This window comes from Tenebrio molitor, chromosome 3 (genome assembly GCF_963966145.1).
Source record: "Tenebrio molitor chromosome 3, icTenMoli1.1, whole genome shotgun sequence".
In the NCBI taxonomy this organism is placed as follows: domain Eukaryota; kingdom Metazoa; phylum Arthropoda; class Insecta; order Coleoptera; family Tenebrionidae; genus Tenebrio; species Tenebrio molitor.
Genome location: NC_091048.1, coordinates 17,916,746 through 17,936,382, shown reverse-complemented (window position 1 = coordinate 17,936,382; position 19,637 = coordinate 17,916,746). Strand labels below are relative to the sequence as shown.

The following is a 19,637-nucleotide window of genomic DNA, read 5'->3' as shown; positions in this document are numbered from 1 at the left end:
GCTATCAACAATTACTTTAGATAAAAGAGATTTGACGAAAAATTCAGTCTCGGAGTTAATTTAACCACAGTTAACAACATAAAATGATGAAAAACTTTATAACAATATTGTTGTTTTCAACAACAGCATTTCTTACAAATGGTGCAAAAATTTTGGGCATATTTCCTCTGCCAGGACGAAGCCACTACATTCTTGGAAGTTCCTTATTAAGAGAACTGGCCGAGAGAGGACATGACGTAACAATGATAAGCTGCTTTAGTGAAAAGGAACCGCCAAAAAATGGAACCTACAGAGATGTAGTCGTTTCAGGACTTTTAGAAGCTATACAAGGTAATATCCTCGCTTACTTAAATAAATCTAACAAGTTATTTTTTGACATAAATTTAAATTTTTCGTCGAATTCTTTTAAGATTGATAAGAACACATGTCAACAAACAACTTCCTAACCTCAGTTTTTGCACTCGTGTTTTCTGACTATCGTTTATGCACTACATATTGCTACAATTTAATAAAATCAGAAAGAAAATCATTTTATTTTTAATAATGAAACCTAGTTTCTTAAATTTAAATTTGACAATTAATTATAATTATTAGTGCAACCTAAAAAAATTGGGATGGAGCCGAGTCGAAGACCCGGCCTAGTAACTTACCCTACATCAATTTAAGCCAATCTGAATTGACCCGAGATACCTACCTTGTCCGTGTTAACCCACATAAGTCGTCTTCTAATTCTCGCAAATAGTAAATATCATTTCCAACATAGAAACACATGCCCTCTCAACTGGTAATGTCAAATTTCCATGTCACCTCATTATTTTTTCGAGCAACCCCCACCCTCTTCCACCCCTCGTAGTCGGACTGACACCAAACTCTATTCGGTAGTAACTATTACAGAGTTATTTTCAATGTCAAGATCCGAGATTATTTTGTTAAAAGTTTCAGCGGTTATCGCCGTCGATCTATGAAGACGCCATATTAGAAAAATCCGCAAAAGGTAGACATTGTTTCCGACATAAAAACACATGCCCTTTCAAACGGTAAAGTCAAATTTCCATGTTCCCTTATTATTTTTTCTACCTACCGCCACCCTCTTCCACCCCCCGTGGTCCTATTGACACCAAAAGCTTTTCAACTCTAGAGACGACGGGCAGGTTTGTGCTGGTCAAATTAGAAAGCAATCGGTCAAAGCGTTTTTGAGTAATCGTGGGAGAACGAAAAGTGGGACAGACAGACGCACAGACAGACATCATTCTAAAAACTTCATAAACGTGTTCAGGGGACCTCAAAACGTAAAGATCTGATGAAATTAGCAATTCGAAATTTTGGACCGATCACAATAACTTACCCACCTTTTCTCGAAATCGACAATGTACATTTGCGCTCGCAACACACACAAGATTTTTCCTACAATCGCAACTATGACTACTACATATTATTTTATTTGGACCAAATCAATGTAATACCTTCTTAAAATCAGAAACTAATTATTCACAATATTGATATTAAAAGTACAATAATTACGGTTTTTGAAAAGTAATCCATGCTCTGGAAGTGTGCATTCTGGTTCTTTTTCTGCACTTACAATTTCGGGAGGCGTACACGAAAACGCTTCCTCAACAGTTTCCCTTGCTTCAACAGGCTTTTGAGCAATGTTTTTTGTAAAAACACAAAGAACACCGACACAAACTGACACAACAATTCTTTCTGTTTATTCGTTGTCACTAATTACAATAATCACTGGACATCTGATTTTAACAAAAAATTCGAAGAGCGAGCGTTTTGTACATTTTTTCGCGCGTGAGCGACAAAGTGACAGTCCTCGGAAAACGTCAACTTTGCGTTGTCAAATGCAAGCGCAAAGACCTACTTTCTACATCGATTGTAGGAAAAAATAGATTTATATCGGCTGTTCGTGTGAAGAGTTGGGATGAGTTTAGTTCCGGTGTCTCTAAGATTACAAATTTAAATTTTTTGGATGTGAGTTAGTTACTTCGTCCGTAGCCGCCCCTAGCCAACTCCAATTTTAATTGAAGACCTTGCTGCAAAAAGAAAGTAACTCTAATTTTAAGTGAAAATGCTCAATACTATGTAATACATTCTTCTGCATTGCTTGTTACAAAAACGACCCAAAATCCATTAAAAATAAACAAATCTAGAACATTTTTGTACTGATATTCTTGACTATTTAGAGCAAAAAAAAAACAACTTATGATTTAGATAATAATCCATACAATCTTCTACTTACGTTTTACGTTTCATTTGAAAAAATTGTCAATAAATTATAATAAAATCAATATTAATTTTTGCGCGATTGTACTCTATTTGGTTGTTTACCACATCTGTTTCCAAGATGGTAAGCTCTGTTTACTCGTTGCTAACGATAAACTCGATGGTAAGTAATTTTTGGTGTTCTAGAACGGTAAGTAAAGTTTATTCAAAATTAATCGATTATTATAATAATTTTTATGTAGACAGAAGTTGAAGACAAGATGTGGGGGCACTTTCTGGAAACTCATAAAGCTCTTGTAGTCGGCTTTCCTTGGCGCTGGCGCTGCAATGAAATAGCATTAGCAAACTTGCCGCAACATTGGCATTGTCAAAATTTTCATACCCCGCATTTTCCTTGTCTTCTTGATTAGGTACACATTGAGGTTGTTGGTTTCGAAAATAATTCTTCATTTATGTAGACAGAAGTTGAAGACAAGATGTTAGCACTTTCTGGAAACTCACACGGCTCTTGTAGTCGGCTTTCCTTGCTGCTGCAATGAAATAGCATTAGCAAACTTGCCGCGACATTGGCATTATCAAAATTTTCATACCCCGCATTTTCCTTGTCTTCTTGATTACAAATTGAGATCTTTGGTTTCGAAAATTCTTCATTTATGTAGACGGAAGTTGAAGACAAGATGTTAGCACTTTTTGGAAACTCACACGGCTCTTGTAGTCGGCCTACCTTGCCGCTGCAATGAAACAATTTTAGTAACAGACTTGCCGCGACATTAGAATTGTCAAAATGTTCATACCCCGGATTTTCCTTGTCTTCTTGATTTCATATTGAGTTCGCTGGTTTCGAAAATTCTTGATTTATGTAGACAGAAGTTGAAGACAAGATGTTAGCACTTTCTGGAAACTCACACGGCTCTTGTGGTCGGCATTCCTTGTCGCTGCAATGAAATAATATTTTCATACCACAAATTTTCCTTGTCTTCTTAATTACACGTTGAGGTCGTTAGTTTCAAAAATTCTTTATTTGTGACGCACCCCACATTCAAAGTTTCTTCTACAATATCCACTTCGTTTTCGGAATCACTAATATCACTCATTTTACTGCTTCTTTTTCAACACAACTGGCGATATTTGCGCACAAAAACTGCAATGGCGATAGTTGTTTGCAGATTGCCTTAGAAACGCGATACAAAAATCGACATTGTGGCAACACGATGTGAAGGGCGTCGTATCGCATTGCATTCTAGTTAGGAATGTTTTGTAATAAATATTCAATCGCGCAAAAAATCTCATAAGCATGACGAACGTTAATGACAATGTACGGATCTCAGACAATATTGGAGTCGTCGCAAGCTCCTCCTCCAAACAATTGTCTTCGATCCGTACATTGTCATTACCGTTCTTTATACTTAATATACTATTACTTCAATAATAATAATTTCTAATTAAACTAAACTTCAACACAAAAAAGAGACAACTTCTTGCCTTAAAAGCAATTTTTTGAAAAAAAAAACGATGATAATTATTTCCTGATTTTTTTACAAGGAGGAAATTCAACACTTCAATTACTGTTTTTTAAATTACCCAAAACGTAGTTTTTGAGTTGTCATTTCTGCGGTGATATCTTCAATTACATTGAATATATTCCCTCTATGTAGGTACTCACATTCTAATATCTTAAATTCGTAACGATAAAGACACAAGAGATAAACTCCACCGAACATTTTGCAAGGAAACTGTATTTTTATTTCATAGATATATTTTTACATACATAAAATATTTATTTTCAGAGAAGCAAAAAGACAAAACAATGAATATGTTTGACATAGAAACCTCAGATCCTTTTACTACTACTGTTTTTATGGGATTCATGATGCCTCAATTGATGGAAATGATTTTGAAGGATAAAAATGTTCAGAAATTAATTAATTCTAATGAAAAATTCGATGTTGTCATTGTGGAACAGTTTTTGAATGACGCTCAGAAAGCTCTATCGACACATTTTGGAGCCGCTCTGATTACGTTTTATCCTATAGGAGCAAACTTTTGGATTAATCCGTTAGTTGGAAATCCATCTCCGTTGTCATACGTTCCCGATATGATGCTAGATTATACAGCACCAATGACATTTTTTCAAAGACTCCTAAACACTCTTTTGTACGTTTTCAATGAACTGTTCTACAACCTCTACATGTTCCCTCAACAAAACAAAATGTTAAAAAAACATTTACCGAACGGACCTGATTTGTACGATGTTCTTTATAACACTTCCATTGTTTTGTTAAATTCTCATTCGAGTATTAATCAGGCTGTACCTCACGTTCCCAACATGATCGAAATCGGAGGATTCCACGTAAAACCACCCAAAAAGCTACCTAATGATTTACAAGAGTTTTTAGATAATTCTAAAAATGGTGTAATATACTTTAGTATGGGTTCGAATTTAAAAAGTGTTGAGTTACCGATTGAGAAACGAAATGCCATACTCAGTACATTTTCAAAACTCAAACAAAACGTTCTGTGGAAATGGGAAGACGATTCACTCCCAGGACAACCTCCAAATGTTAAATTGTCAAAGTGGTTACCGCAACAAGATATTCTTGGTAGGTATACTATTTTAATTCGTTGCTCAATTTTATTTCACACGTTCTCAATTTTTAGCACACCCAAATATAAAACTTTTCATAACTCACGGAGGTCACTTGAGCACCACTGAAACAATTTACCACGGTGTACCTATATTAGCGATTCCGATCTTTGGTGACCAAAAATTAAATGCCATAACTGCAGTTAACAATGGCTACGGGCTCGTGGTTCCATATAGCCAACTCTCGGAAGAAAAATTGACTAACACCATTCATGAAATTTTAAACAACAATAAGTAAAAATTTTACAAATAAATTTCAATTAATTCATAATAATAATTGTTATTGCAGGTATAGAGAAAACGCCAAATTGAGGTCTAGAATATTTCATGATCGTCTGATGAGTCCAATGGATACGGCAATCTACTGGGTCGAATATGTCATTCGTCATAAAGGAGCACCACACTTAAGAGTGGCTGGACTTGATTTACCTTGGTATCAGTACCACTTGTTAGATGTTATTGCTTTCATTGTATTGATTGGATCGTGCTTTTTGTTTACTTTTTATTATTTCATGAAAATTATTTGTAAAAAGTTGTTTTTTAAAAACAGAAGAAAACTAAAAAAACAATAATGTTCCAATAAATTATGAAGGTTTGAAATGGTTTCCTGGTAGTGTATTACTAAAGCAAAAGACAATATATAATTTGAATAACATTTACCAGTTAATAATAATTTTTAATAAGCATATAAGAGAAAATCTTTCTAATTTTGAAGTACCTCGAATACGAACTGCGTCTAAGAAACGTACACATTTATCATTAGCTAAGAAAGTGGAAACAAAAGTGGCCGATTTTGATATCAGAGGAGCTATTAAATGATTGTCCTCCGATGACTCATTAGCTTCATTCGATGAAGATGCTGCTGAAGAACTCCAAAAAAAACATCCTTCACCATCTCGCGAACTATTTTTTCCAAACGCTTTTAAACCAGGAGACTTTTCTTTAATAGTCAATGAGCAAAACATTCGAGAAACTATCAATGCCTTTCCTGCCGGTTCTTCACCAGGTTTAGATGGCATGAGACCACAATACTTGAAAGATATCATATCTTTGTCAGCGGGTGAAACAGGTCAGCAGGCATTAAGAGCTTTAATAAAACTGTGTAATTTTTTATTGTTTGGCCAACTTCCTTCAGTAATTTGTCATTTATTATGTGGTGCGTCTTAATGTGCCATTTATGAGAACGATGAAGGAATTTGGCCGATCGCTATCGGAAACTATTTACGAAGATTGACTTCAAAGCTAGCCTGTTTTCAAAGTAGTAATATTGTAAATTCATATTTATCTTCACACCAACTTGGAGCAGCAATTCATATCACACGAACCTTTGTGAATAACAACCAAAATCGTGGCAAAGTTCTTCTTAAATCAGATTTCAAAAACGCCTTTAACTCAGTTGAACGGGTTTGAATTGTAAAAAAAGTGCAATGTCATATGTTTCGGTTCAATTGCCTCCTACGAAGTATGACGGATGTTTCCGTACCCAGGAGTTTGAACCTATGACATGCCAATTGAGTGTCCGATGTTGTTTTCTTGTTACGCGTAGGGGTTTCGCACAATGTGGACCGTGATTTCAAATAAGGATAGATACTTCAGCTTAACTCAAAGATGTATTGATGCTTCTTGGTCTACATTTACTTATCAACTAACTTAAAAATAACAAAAACGGACAAAAGTAAATTCGTCTCCCCTCTCAATCAGGGGTAGGTAGTACGCTGGTGGCCTTTTGCAAGATGTGAAAATAAGCCAGATGTCCGGACTTTCCCAATTGTGTGAGAGACCACCACCGTACCGGCACATCAGGTAATTGTCGGCAGAGATTGAAAGCGGCACCGGCGTCATAAACCCAATTGGACCGGCCGCTCCAACATCATACCTACCCCACTTCTTTGCTTATCTTCATCAATGCTATAGAAATCCTTCAACTTTATTTTTCTTTCTTCTTCTGTTGGAGCACACCAAGGAGATACTTACGGTCCCATGATCTTTAGACTTGCCATTCAAACAATTATTATTTTATCTTTGGATTCTCAATAACTAAATATTGGTACTTAGATGATGGAACCTTAGCTGATTACTGATTACCCAGAAGTAGTTTTGTCCGACTTTGAAAGTTATCAATTTATCCAGGAAAATTGGTCTTGAATTAACAAATGCGAGACCTTCTGCTGTTCTGGTGACACAGATTTAACAGTCATAAAGGAATTTCAAAATTTAGCATCAAGTATTACAGTTTGTGACCGAGGAAATTTACCTTTTTTAGGCTCTCCGATCTTTGGCCAAGGCTTCAAATACACTATTGAAAAAACTATCATTACAGTTGAAAATCTTTTCTTAACAGACACATGGCTTATACTTTTTAATCAAGAACTATATTATACTCGTTTAAAAAGAAGCATTATAGCACTCGTTCTATATGGAAAAAAACCACTCGTGCTAAATAAAATTGACTGTCTTATTAAACTTGTATCGAGAGATCAAATTAATTTGTTATCGAGTCATCCATGGATTTGAATCCGTATGTCTTTTGCGATTGATATATCGAGATCTAACCTGTGTCTCAAACTGTGTTTATTGGAGCGTGGAGTTCAAGTAACAACATACAATTTCGGATTCATGGATAACTCGATTACAAATTAATTTGATCGCTCTTTATAACAATATACGGGGTGATCAAGAAGGCAATACAATTAACAACATTTTTTATTCGGCTATTTGCAATTGTTTTGTTGCTTTTTTGACAGATATCTGACGTAACATTAACAGTGATAAAATGGTAGGTTATGAAAGTAAAAATTAACGGTAAAAAGAAATTAAACCTGAAATACAGAATAATTAGCTAAAATTAACTAAAGGAAATTCTCGAAGTACCCCCTATTTTGCTCTAAACATAAATTAACTCTTCTTTTTAGACTCTCGAACAGATTCACCAACATGTATTCAGTATTACCAAACAGTTCTTGATCACCTTGTATCGTGCGTTTTTTTGTTTTTTTTAATAGCCTTTCCCTTTTCACCGTACTGGTCTATCAGGTACCTTGCGGTCGGCTTTTTTCCTCTTTTTCCTTTTTATGTGCAGCGGGGCTCCGGGGTACTTTCCCCGGCCACCCACACCCACCCTCTCTTCTCCTTTTTTCTTTCTGGACAACACAACATGAAATACAGCACAAACATCCATGGGAGGCCCATCCGGCCTGGGATTTGAACCCTGCTGACCTCGCGGTGGTGTCGGGAGAGTGTCGCTCTTCCTTCCACCACCCTACCGTCAGCCCCTACTAGACATACACACGCATCCATGGCCCGGCGGAGTTTCCTTCCTTCGAAAAAATCCTTCCTCTTCGGTGGGATTCGAACCCACTAGCGCCGGGACCGCCACCTCGGAGCATTGTCTCCGACAGCCATGCGGCCACCGAGCTACGTTTTTTTAAATTTATCCTCAAAGTTGGCGTTGGAGAGTCGATTGAGAACGCACCACTCGTGTAAAAGCGTAGATTTAAACAGCTGATCCGTGGTCCTTTATCCGTATAGTACGTTCACAATCGAGTGTTGAACGCCTACTTTGAGGACAAATTTTAATGAACGCACGATACTATTGTCTCTACCGTAAATAGTTACTAAATCTAAACCATAAAATAATAATAATAATGACAATTTCAATTACAAATTATATTTTGATCGCACAGTTTTAACTGACATTCACATTCAGCATAACAGACCAGACATTATTATTTTAAATAAACAACAAAAGCAAGCATATCTTTTAGATATAGCTGTTCCAAATTCCCATAATATAACACAGACATATAACACAAAAATTAATAAATATTTAGAGCTCTCCGTTGCTATGAGAAATCTTTGGAGTTTAGAAAAAAATTCTATCTTACCACTTATAATTTCAGCAACGGGAATAGTACCGCAATCTCTTTTTAAAAATTTAAAAATTCTGGATTTAGAGAACAAATTGGTAGTTGAAATTCAAAAAGGTATATTATTGTACTCATGTCATATCGTGAGGAAATTCCTTAACATTGACACAGAACATAATACACAACAGTCAGAAGTCAGAAGGCGGAGGCGAGACGTCGGTAATTATGTTGATAAGCACTGCACTATTACTTGATAGTAATATCCGTAATAGTGTATGTACTCCGGCAAAATTGCCGTGCCGCCGGGTGGAGGTGGGATAGAAAATTATTATTATTGTTGACAGATAACAGGCTAGACGCCCAATTACAAGCCCTGCCAAAAAGAAAACGATACACAAAACACACTCACAACACAACAACCATTACACACAGAGTATCCCAACACTCAAGCTACAACTACCCAGCACTCGTCTGAGTAGGATCGCCCTGATTCACGAGGAGATTTTGATTTGCGATATGCTGCAACAAAAAATATCGATGTGAGCCTCGACACACTGGTAATTGCGCAACATTCGAGTAATAGGTGATCTGAGCCATGGGGCGCTGACCGATGTAGAAAGCACTCCTTACCCTAGAACCCGAGCGGCTAACCCTCAAACTGATTCGCTTCAGAACGAGAGGACATTCCTGCAGCTCTCTGAACAATTTGAATAAAAAGATCACCGAATGCTCCATGCGTCTATCAAGCAGAGACTGCAGACCAAGCTCACCGAGCAGAAGACTTTGCGGACACCCACGAGGCGGATATGCACCATTCAACGTGAAGACTGCACTCTTCAGAAATCTGCGCTGTACTCGCTCCAGAAGAGAAGAGTGAACATCATATATCGGCGACCATACAAGAAAAGCATACTCGAGCCGGGATTTCACATAGGTGTTATACAAAAGCTTCAAGGGCCCTAAAGGCAGTTCTCGCAATGGTCCGAATGTGCTCGCTGAAGGATAGTTTAGAGTTCAAAGTGACACCCAGATCTCTAATTGACTCACGTTTTAGTTATCTTAACGACGGTTACTCGTAATTTAACCTTCTCGCGTAATCTCATGTAATGTATTATAATGTTATTTAATCTATACGACTTGTAGATATTTATTTTTATCAGGACAAAAGTACAAAACTTTTATGCTTTGGGATGAGTCTTTTATTTAAGGATTTAGGTGAATCACTGAAGAGGACATGATCGGACAATCATAAACACCTTCCATAATAATGCCTTTCTAGACATGGACTTTACACATTCATAGTGTTAACAGGATGATTGATTATACAAGAAAGCAAAATAAGTTTGGAAATATTTGATACTATCTACTTCGAAAAGCATCTAAAGCAAAAAAGAAAAGTGAACGTGTTCAAAAGAATTTAAATCCTACCATTACTAAGGTTTTATATTATTAAATACATATTATAATACCGTAAGAGCAAAAAAAAATAAGCCATCAAGGATAGCTATGGCACAGTCCATAATGCGCTTGTGCACTGTAAGTTGCAGGGAAAAAATGCAGTAATACCTATCATTGTTTATTTAAATAACCCATTTCAGGATTCCACAAATGCATGACGAATTTCTTAATCAAAGACACGGCACTTTCTTTTTCTTTTTGCTCTTACGGTACATTCCAAAACTATTTAGCCTGATGGAAAATTAATATTTTCCAAAAATTAAAAAAAAAATGGTGCATTAATATCGTCAATACTCACTGCTAGCATGATTGAAAGTTTTATTAATAAATTTAAAAATTCTATAAGTTGTTATAACAAAAATCCTCTACCGTAAAAATTGTTCTAAATTTTATATTTTTTTCAAGTCATCTGTTATGCATGTTTGTTCAGTCAGTTAGTTCAGTGTACAAAATGCTATCTACCAAAGATTTTCAATATCGCCCTTTTTATAACTGCTATACTAATAAATAGTTAGGTAGGGTATTTCACGAGTGATAATGAGCCCACAATATATTTCCTAAAAAAAGCTGGATGTTTTAATTTCAGTATCACTCATTAAGTCGTTATCTCATTATCACTCGCGAAATATTCTGTATACCGGGTGATTCAGTTTGGTATTCGCGGCCCTACATCTTTTTTGTTTTAAGAAAAAAGTATAGCAAACCATATATATTTGTAAATCGCTTGTGAAACTACAATAAATGATGTTGTCAAATCTTCTCTACGATGACATATGTCAAAGTTAAGACAGTCAACTTTTTTTTTAAATAATACACTATACATTTCTTAGCCTATTCTTGTAAACCTTTTTTTTCTACATTTGAATGTGTAAAAAAAGTTGACACTTACATCAGAAAAAATTCGAGAAAAATAATAAAATATGATTTAATTTATTCGAAAGCGTTATTTTCTAAAAAGAGCTAGTAAGCCAAACATTTGTAAATTCGCATTATGTTGGTTCCCTGCATGTCACTATTTACAAGACAACCACGTAGCCAAAAAATAAAATGATTTGACCTTGTTTGTTTTCAAGCCTCGGGTGCGCCTCGGCCAGAAAACTGAGACTCGGACGAAATACCAAATCCATACTGAATTTACTATGCTAAATTCGCGTTCTGTTGGTTCCCTGCATCTCACTATTTTAAGAATTACATAGCCAAAAAATAAAATTATTTGACATCCTGAATTTATTTTATTCGAATATTATAATTTACACTTATTCGAATTTTACATAGTCAGCTATTCAAATATTCGAATAATTCGAATACGATTCCCAAGACTCATGACTGTCATTCATGCACTATCAAAATTCAACTACATATTTTCATCGTGTACCTATGCATTCAAAGCGGTATAGTCAGAAAGAAGTTAGGTTTTGAAGCCAGATGTTATATCATAGTTAGTTATTTAAATGTAGGTTATAACATAACTATTTATTTAAATGTAGGTACTTTAATAATTGACGCTATTAATGTCAAAATTCAATTGTTTCCATGGTTAACTAGCTCTTTTTAGAAAATAACACTTTCGAATAAATTAAATCATATTTTTTTTTTCTCGATTTTTTCCTATTGCAAGTGTCAACTTTTTTTACACATTCAAATGTAGAAAAAAAAGCTTTACAAGAATAGACTAAGAAATGTATAATGTACTATTAAAAAAAAAAAATAGTTGACTGTCTTAACTTTGACACATGTCATCGTAGAGAAGATTTGACAACGTCATCTATTGTAGTTTCATAAGCGATTTACAAATATATATGGTTTGTTATACTTTTTTCTTAAAATAAAAAAGATATAGGGCCGCGAATACCAATCTGAATCACCCGGTATAAAATATACAAATTTTAAAAAAATAATGCAACAGTGATTCCAGAAAAAAACGATCAATTGCACAAAGTTGATCAGATGACTTCTGTGAATATCATTATAGGATAATTTCGTGCTCACGTACTTAATGTGCACTTACCAATAGTATATTTCAAACCAAGGTAAGAAAGTGCTTTCTTGCAGACCGCAGGCAAAGATTATAAACCGAGCCGTAGGCGAGGTTTGTAAGTGCCTAAGATCTGCAAGGGCACTTTCTTAACAAGGTTTGAATACTAGTTTTTTCCCTACCGGCACAACTTTGTTGAAAAAAGTCAAAAAAAGATGGTTATATTCCTGATTAAAACGAAAATTTTGAGAATTGAATAGTAGGCTGGGTTATTTGTTTAATTAACTTGTCACAGCATTTGAAGATTTGACGTTTGTTCGAAAATTTGATATAAACAGGGTAAAGTAATCTACCTACTCGTACCTAGCTTATCTGTTTATTTTCCAGTTTATATGATTGATCTACCAACTTGCTTTACTGAATTGGCTTTCGTTTATCAATAACTTATTTCACTTTTGACACTTTTGACATTTGTATTTTGGTACAGTTTTACCATAAACATTTCATGATTAACTTTCTTACCTTAGCGAGAAAGTTGAATTTTCTCACCTCAAATGAGGTATCCACAGCCTACATTTCTAACCGGTAGGGAAAAATTTTTTTACGTAATTGTTTTTAACTGTTCTTTTGAACGCTACGTGGTTTATTTTTATTTAACTATAATCAAAACAAGTTATATCTAAGATAAGGTATATTTACACTTAGATATAAATAACACTTCTATGTTTCGAATTCAGTAGATGTTTGGATAGCTGACAGAATGATTAAATTAGTAGTGGTACTTTTATTTACATTAAATGTGGGTGAAAGTGCGCGGATCCTGGGCATATATCCTTTACCTGGAAATAGCCACTATCATCTTGGTTCCGCCCTATTTAGAGAATTGGCAGAAAGAGGACATGATGTGACAGTGATAAACACATTTGGAGAGAAAATACCTCCAAAAAACGGAACATACAGAGATATACTTCTGACGGGATTATTTGAAGAAAAACCAAGTAAGTAACTTTTAAAATGTTTATTATTGTTGATTTTGTAATTCATTCAATTTGCAGAAGACAAATTCAAGGAGTGGAACATGTTTAAAAGAGAAGGTTTAAATCCCTTTGTTGGTGCTTATGTAGTAGCGAGAATGGCAGATAAATTTATTGCACAATCAATACAACACGAAAATGTCCAAAATTTGCTCAATTCTGACGAAAAATTTGACGTAGTCATCGTGGATAATTTTCTAAACGATGCTTATAAAGCATTCGCAACACACTTTGACGCACCGTTGATACTTGTAAATCCGACTTTTTCGAGCTTTTGGGTTAACTCCCTAGTAGGTAATCCTTCGCCTTCATCATACATCCCCAACATTATGAGTGACTATTACCATCCGATGACATTTTGCGAGAGACTAACAAATAGTCTTCTCGATTTATTCAATGCCCTCTTGTACGAGCTTTATGTTTATCCTAAACAAAACGAAGTGGTCCAAAAATACATTCCAAGGGGCGGCGATCTGAACGATATTCTATACAACGCCTCTCTAGTGTTGTTAAATTCTCATCCAACTTTAAATCCACCCGTGCCACATGTTCCGAACATGATTGAAGTCGGAGGATTTCATATGAAACCACCTAAAAAACTTCCGCAAGATTTACAAGAATTTTTTGATAGTGCAACGGAGGGAGTGATCTATTTCAGCATGGGGTCAAATCTAAAAGGAGTCCAGTTCCCGGAAGAAAAACGAAACGCTTTCATTCAAGCCTTTTCCAAACTCAAACAAAAAGTTTTGTGGAAGTGGGAAGTCGATGAACTACCAGGCAAACCCCCGAATGTTAAGTTGTCAAAGTGGGCACCGCAACAAGACATTCTCGGTACAACACATTCCTAATTATAGTAACAAAAATGACAAAAGTGACAAAATTCTAGCACACCCAAATTTGAAGCTTTTCATCACACACGGTGGATTCGTCAGTTCCGTTGAAACAGCATACCACGGAGTACCCATTCTAGCAATTCCAATATTCGGTGATCAGAAAGTAAACGCAAATTTTGCAAAGGCAAATGGGTTTGGTCGATTTATAACATACAAGGAGATTTCCGAGGAAAGTTTGTTAGAAAATATAAACGAAATGCTGAACAATCCTAAGTGAGTTTGTAAAGAAAAACATTTTCAAGTACAGTAATTAAAAAATTAATAAATAATACTTAATGCTTTTGCAGATATCTAGAAAATGCCAAAAAAAGATCAAAGCTTTTCCACGACCGCGAAGTCAGTCCAATGGATACAGCAGTATACTGGGTGGAGTATGTAATACGACATAGAGGGGCGCCGCATCTAAGAGTTGCTGGACTCGATTTGCCTTGGTACAAATACTTTCTCCTCGATGTAATTGCATTTATTGGGCTAACATGCTGCTCTCTACTATTTGTTACTCGTTACATCTTTAAAACGATATGTAAGAAAATTTGCTCAAAGAAAACCACAAAGAAATTGAAAGCTCACTAAAAAATATTGCGCCAAGTGCTTGGGTGTTACATGTACGGACTGATTCACATAACTTACCAACACCAACGAAAGTTAAATGCAGCCAGTAATAAATACGTTATCAGTGATAACTTGATATGTACCTTTATTTACTACGAAATCTGGACACTCCTGGCATTATCACTTGACAGTTCCTTTTTGTATAATCCTGAAATAATTTTTTATTAATTAAAATATGAAAGGATTACTGCCATTTTTAAATTTCTATAATTGAGACTTTTGTGAGGGATGTCCAAACCATACAAAAGTTTAAAATCATTCATGTTTTTGGATCAAGTAATGAATGAAAAACGTATTGCTGGCTTGCTGGCTGTATTTAAACTTCATTAGGGTCGGCAAGTTATGTGAATCAGACTGTAACTATACCTGTTCATATTTTGGAATGTTTAATTGTCGCAACAGCAAACTGAATAAATGACTTAAACGAAAACTTTTCGTTTGCCTGTATACTCTTGTATACTCTGTACATCATTACCAGCATAGGGCGCCTTCCCTCCTCTTACTTTAACCTCCTTGATTATGAACCACCACCTGTTGAATTAAATTGGCAGTAAAAAAAACCCTAATGGTTATCTTAACGTTCTTAGCTGTTTTTGGTTAAACTGAAAATTAATTTTCATGTTGAGATACATAACCGGGAAAGTGGTATATACTGGGTGCCCCAAAATCCGCGGAACAACTCAATGAAGCAATGTCAACTCAGGTTAGAAACTAATGAGAAAAATAATTCTATACCTAATAGATCTGAAGAAATGAGGGCTCAAAAGGTGCAGAGGCGCGCCGAGGGTTGTAAGGCGCGAAGGCTATAAGGGACTTCTCCACCGTGGTTTATATACTATTTTTTTCACTACTAGATACGTTAAAACCCTTTCTGATAATAATAATTATTAATCAAATTATTTTGTCGGATGCGACGGCTCCGAGTTGTCATTTCTTGACAGTTGATATGAAAATCGTCTACGTTAACCAATGAAATAGACGACAATCTTTCGTTGCTAGGTGACGGTTATTCCATTATTCACCACTGGTTAATAATGAAAAATTATTTACCTGTGACTGAGCCAACGTAGAAAAACGAAACTTCTCAGTGTTCTATGACAACCGATAACGCTAGAGTTTATTACTAGTAGTGAAAAAATGATGTTACGTCGGTTTTACCTCAAGTAACATAAAAAACATGGCTTTGTTTTTTCTTTCTTATTTCCATGAATACAACAAAAATAAAATACACTGACCGGCACAAAAAACGACTCATTATGATTTCTTTGATAAATGATCTTAAAATTATATTTGTGCTTATTTTTCTTTATTATAGTTAAATTGGGATATTTTTAATGATCGGGAGTGCTATGGTCACCATGGCAACCGAATTGTTTTGTTTAAATAAATTATTAGAAAATTTGCGCTACTTCCGTGTTATTTTTGTGGGTTGATTTACGTGTTAAAAGATTTAAGTTGACAATACGAGATACTAATTCAAAATGCTGTTCAAATTTTTGCAATTTTTCATAACATAAAATTTTTTCTAAAGAATTACTTTTTTTTTTCATTAAAAGAATAACTGGCAAAGAATAACTCTGGCGGTCGTGAAAAAGTAGGTAAGTCAAATAATTTCAAAAATGAGTTAACGATGTTTACACCTTAATAATAAATCATGGAATTAAATAATTCAGATTTTCACGGTTTAAAATTTACTTATATTGAAAGCAAGTACAGGTAGAAAGAAGTTTCTATTTAATTACAGGATTTTAAGAATGATATGGAATTTTGAATCGTTGCCCTGAAAAATTTACATTTTCGACTTACCTACTTTTTCACGACCGCCACAGAACTTAACTAACACTTATCAATGAATTATTTAATTATTAACCAGCCGTTTGTAAAGTTAGTGTATTAAATAGAGTTGGCTCCATCCTGGTTCCTAGGGGCGTTTTTCGATTGACAATTGGCTGCACTTTTATTATCAAAATTGGCACTATTTGTGTTTAAATAAAATTGTTATTGCTATTAAGTCAACAAGTGTTTTATAGACGATTTAAAAATCGAGGTCGTAGTTTAAATCAGAGCGACCGCAGCGCTCCAGTTTGTGTCCTCCGAAACTCCACTGTGAACCCCACACATGGTGAAACAGAGGCTTCCGCCAATGGCGTGAGGAGCTCCACGGCCACGCTTCATGGAGAAGCCCTGTGGAACGCTACACCGGCAACCCCAGAAGGCCCTCTTGGTAGGCCCTCGTTTTTCATTGCAACGTGGTCAAACTGCCCTCGCGTCTACAGCCTAATTCCGGGCAAACAGTGCAGTATTTTTTAATGAATTAATTTTTTCTGAACAGTTTCGCTCACTTTTTTTTTCCATAAATTATAATTCATTTCAAAGAGAGATGTGTAAAGAACTAGTAAAATTTGGGTTGCCATTTCTCAGTTGGCCGCAACCCCTTAGCAACCGGGTGTAAACATGTACCTCCCTGTTCAATTTATACCTTCATAACGTATCCTCATAAATTATATAGTATTTTTATCTTCCTAAGGAATTTTGGCTTAAGTCATAAATAAACCGAACAAAGACCCCACTTAAAGAAATTTATTGTGATATTGTACCTGTCAATCACTAGCCCTCGGAGAAAAAAAATGCCTGGGGTAGTACTCAAAATATTTGTCGGAGACCCTCTAGTGATTGACAGGCACAATATGACAATAAATTTCTTTAAGTAGGGTCTTTGTTCGGTTTATTTAGGGTTTAAGTCAGAATTCCTTAGGAAGTTACAAGCACTATATATCAAATTAAAGCTAATTTTTTTCTCTACACGATGGAATACGGTTGCTTATGGAAAAGTGGCTGCAAATAGGGGTAACTGTTAAAGATACATAAGAGCAAAAGAGAGTTAGCGCACCACACCGTACATCAGACAAGGATGCATTGTGCGTGGTTAAAATAAAAATGACGCTATCTAATTGAACAAAAATGACGTGAAGTTGGCAAGTGAGAAATGGCAACTCAAACTTTTCAAGTTCTTTACACATCTCTCTTTGAAATGAATTATAATTTATGTAAAAAACAAGTGAACGAAACTGTTTGGAAAAAAATAATTAATTTAATTTTAATTAAAAAATAAAAAATACTTGCGGCCATATTTTGATAGGCAACCCAGCAGAAACGTATACGACATTCACGATTGTTTCAAATTCGAACTATCTATGAAAATCTGACATTTTAGTTGGCAGTATTGTAATTTGTCATAATAAATCTATTTTAGGTTATAATTGAACCGAACATTGATGCCAGTTTGCTACATTTTTTAAATAAATGAACGCATTAAGAACAATAATTTAAAACTTTCATTGAAATGAAACATATTTGTAGCGCAGTTCTCGTTTAAGGACGTTCCTAATGTATTAAAATGGGTAAATTATTATTACTAACTAAATTAATGACAGAACTGACTTACGGTTACGATATCTTTTATTTGTCACCAGAAATCACATAGCCTCCAACCTAACCAAATTTATGGCAACCTAGTAACGAATATCCCTAAATCATGGGGAGTAATTTATTTTTGACAAGATTATAATTATCTATAAAAATTTTATTTTGATTAAAAACAGATGAACGTAGAAATCTTGCAGTGGGATCTCGTACGTTAAAGAAACTAACAGGGCAAAAAAGAGAGAAGAGAGCGAGCGTTTCTTTTTAAAAACGAAAACCCCCGCAGTCGAATCTTCTCGGTCATCTTCGGACTTCCCTCTACTTCTCCTGGTCTCCTTTGGCGGCGGCAATTTAAATTCAAACTGGGCGGCAATTCAAATTCAAACTGGGATATTACAACTTTAAAATTAAAAAAAAAATGTTCTGAAGTAAAAATCATTTCTGCGTAAAAATTTGATTAATAGTGACAGTTGTCTGACATTTATTAGCTGAAGTTAGCAAAGATACGAAAAATCTGACACTGTCAAAGTCTTAGCTGCCCCTTCTCTAAGTAATCTCACCTGATTTCCATCTACGCAATTTCCAAAAGAAAGAATGTTTATTAACAGCCACCTAGAACTACTTCCAGAAATATTTTATATGCCTAAGCAAAGGAAACTTTTCTAAGTTGAGAAAATCACGACCTGCTGTATTATAATCGGCCTGTTCAAAAGTGTAATTTGAGTGATCCCCGCAGAGCGCTAGTGTACGGGCACTTTTTGAGGATATTATTCATCTTAAATTTTTGTCACCGAGAGTTTTTCTCGTTCAAATGACATTCGAATTTAAAATCAAAAACACAAAAATCCAATTGTATTCAGCATTGTTTTAGAACGAAAATGTGAACTTACTGTGCTCAATCTTAACTCTAAAATCATGTCTAAACCTATTTTTCCGCATTTTTATTCTTCAGAAGCGCCCGTACTGTGGCGCCCTCATCGGCGAAAATTGGCTCTTTCTCGGAAACGTTTTCTCAATGCTTTTTTAACGAAATTAACAGGCCGGTTATTATACAGCAGGTGGTGGAGAAAATATCTGCGGTCCTAGCGCCATCTAACTTTTCTCATTTCCTTAAATTCCAGATTTCTCTTTGGTAATATCACTATCTGTACATTTTAAACTGTAGTTTTGGTGCAAGCCGCCAGAGAGCAAACGTATCGCATTTTGTGATTTTGCACAAGAATTTAACAAGATGTTTAAACATTTTTCGCTTGTCATTAAACAACTGAAATTGTTAATATTTACAAGTTCCTTCATAATGTAACCGAAAACTAAGAGTAGGTTACTGTTGTGACAGACTAGTGCTATACGTAAAAAAACTAAATTTTAAATTAATTCGATGGGAAAGCAAGTAGTAATCAATATCGCAACGAAATTCGCAGTTACGAATTTTGCCTTTATGATTTAAATTTGTCTGAACTTTGTTCTGCACATATGTGAAGAATGGTCCAAGCACAGAAGCGC

The 19,637-nt window shown here is 35.1% G+C and overlaps 2 protein-coding genes and 1 long non-coding RNA gene across 4 annotated transcripts; 2 read left to right on the top strand and 1 right to left on the bottom strand.

Annotated features, from left to right (window-relative positions):
• Positions 1-5,478, top strand: LOC138125733 (UDP-glycosyltransferase UGT5-like). The gene is made up of 4 exons (XM_069041184.1): positions 1-330; positions 4,017-4,829; positions 4,888-5,107; positions 5,163-5,478. The coding sequence occupies exons 1-4, from the start codon at positions 84-86 to the stop codon at positions 5,443-5,445; spliced, it is 1,563 nt and encodes a 520-aa protein (XP_068897285.1). The 5' UTR covers positions 1-83; the 3' UTR covers positions 5,446-5,478.
• LOC138125734 (uncharacterized) lies at positions 2,410-3,173 on the bottom strand. 2 transcript variants are annotated; one of them, XR_011157518.1, is made up of 3 exons: positions 3,024-3,173; positions 2,612-2,960; positions 2,410-2,545 (listed from the first exon to the last, which is right to left on the bottom strand). It is a non-coding gene; the product is annotated as an uncharacterized lncRNA (long non-coding RNA). The 2 variants fall into 2 exon arrangements; XR_011157517.1 differs by having other exon boundaries at positions 2,612-3,173.
• A 7,400-nt stretch (positions 5,479-12,878) lies between the features above and the next one.
• LOC138126110 (UDP-glycosyltransferase UGT5-like) lies at positions 12,879-15,141 on the top strand. The gene is made up of 4 exons (XM_069041787.1): positions 12,879-13,170; positions 13,228-14,037; positions 14,093-14,312; positions 14,387-15,141. The coding sequence occupies exons 1-4, from the start codon at positions 12,933-12,935 to the stop codon at positions 14,670-14,672; spliced, it is 1,554 nt and encodes a 517-aa protein (XP_068897888.1). The 5' UTR covers positions 12,879-12,932; the 3' UTR covers positions 14,673-15,141.
• Positions 15,142-19,637: the final 4,496 nt, after the last annotated feature.

What these genes read in the sequence shown, in the direction of transcription:
- LOC138125733 (XM_069041184.1), top strand. Translation starts at nt 84, where the DNA reads ATGATGAAAAACTTTATAACAATATTGTTGTTTTCAACAACAGCATTT. An exon ending in ACCGCAACAAGATATTCTTG is followed by an intron (nt 4,830 to 4,887) that starts GTAGGTATACTA and finishes CTCAATTTTTAG; the next exon opens with CACACCCAAATATAAAACTT. An exon ending in GAAATTTTAAACAACAATAA is followed by an intron (nt 5,108 to 5,162) that starts GTAAAAATTTTA and finishes TTGTTATTGCAG; the next exon opens with GTATAGAGAAAACGCCAAAT.
- LOC138126110 (XM_069041787.1), top strand. Translation starts at nt 12,933, where the DNA reads ATGATTAAATTAGTAGTGGTACTTTTATTTACATTAAATGTGGGTGAA. An exon ending in ACCGCAACAAGACATTCTCG is followed by an intron (nt 14,038 to 14,092) that starts GTACAACACATT and finishes ACAAAATTCTAG; the next exon opens with CACACCCAAATTTGAAGCTT. An exon ending in GAAATGCTGAACAATCCTAA is followed by an intron (nt 14,313 to 14,386) that starts GTGAGTTTGTAA and finishes ATGCTTTTGCAG; the next exon opens with ATATCTAGAAAATGCCAAAA.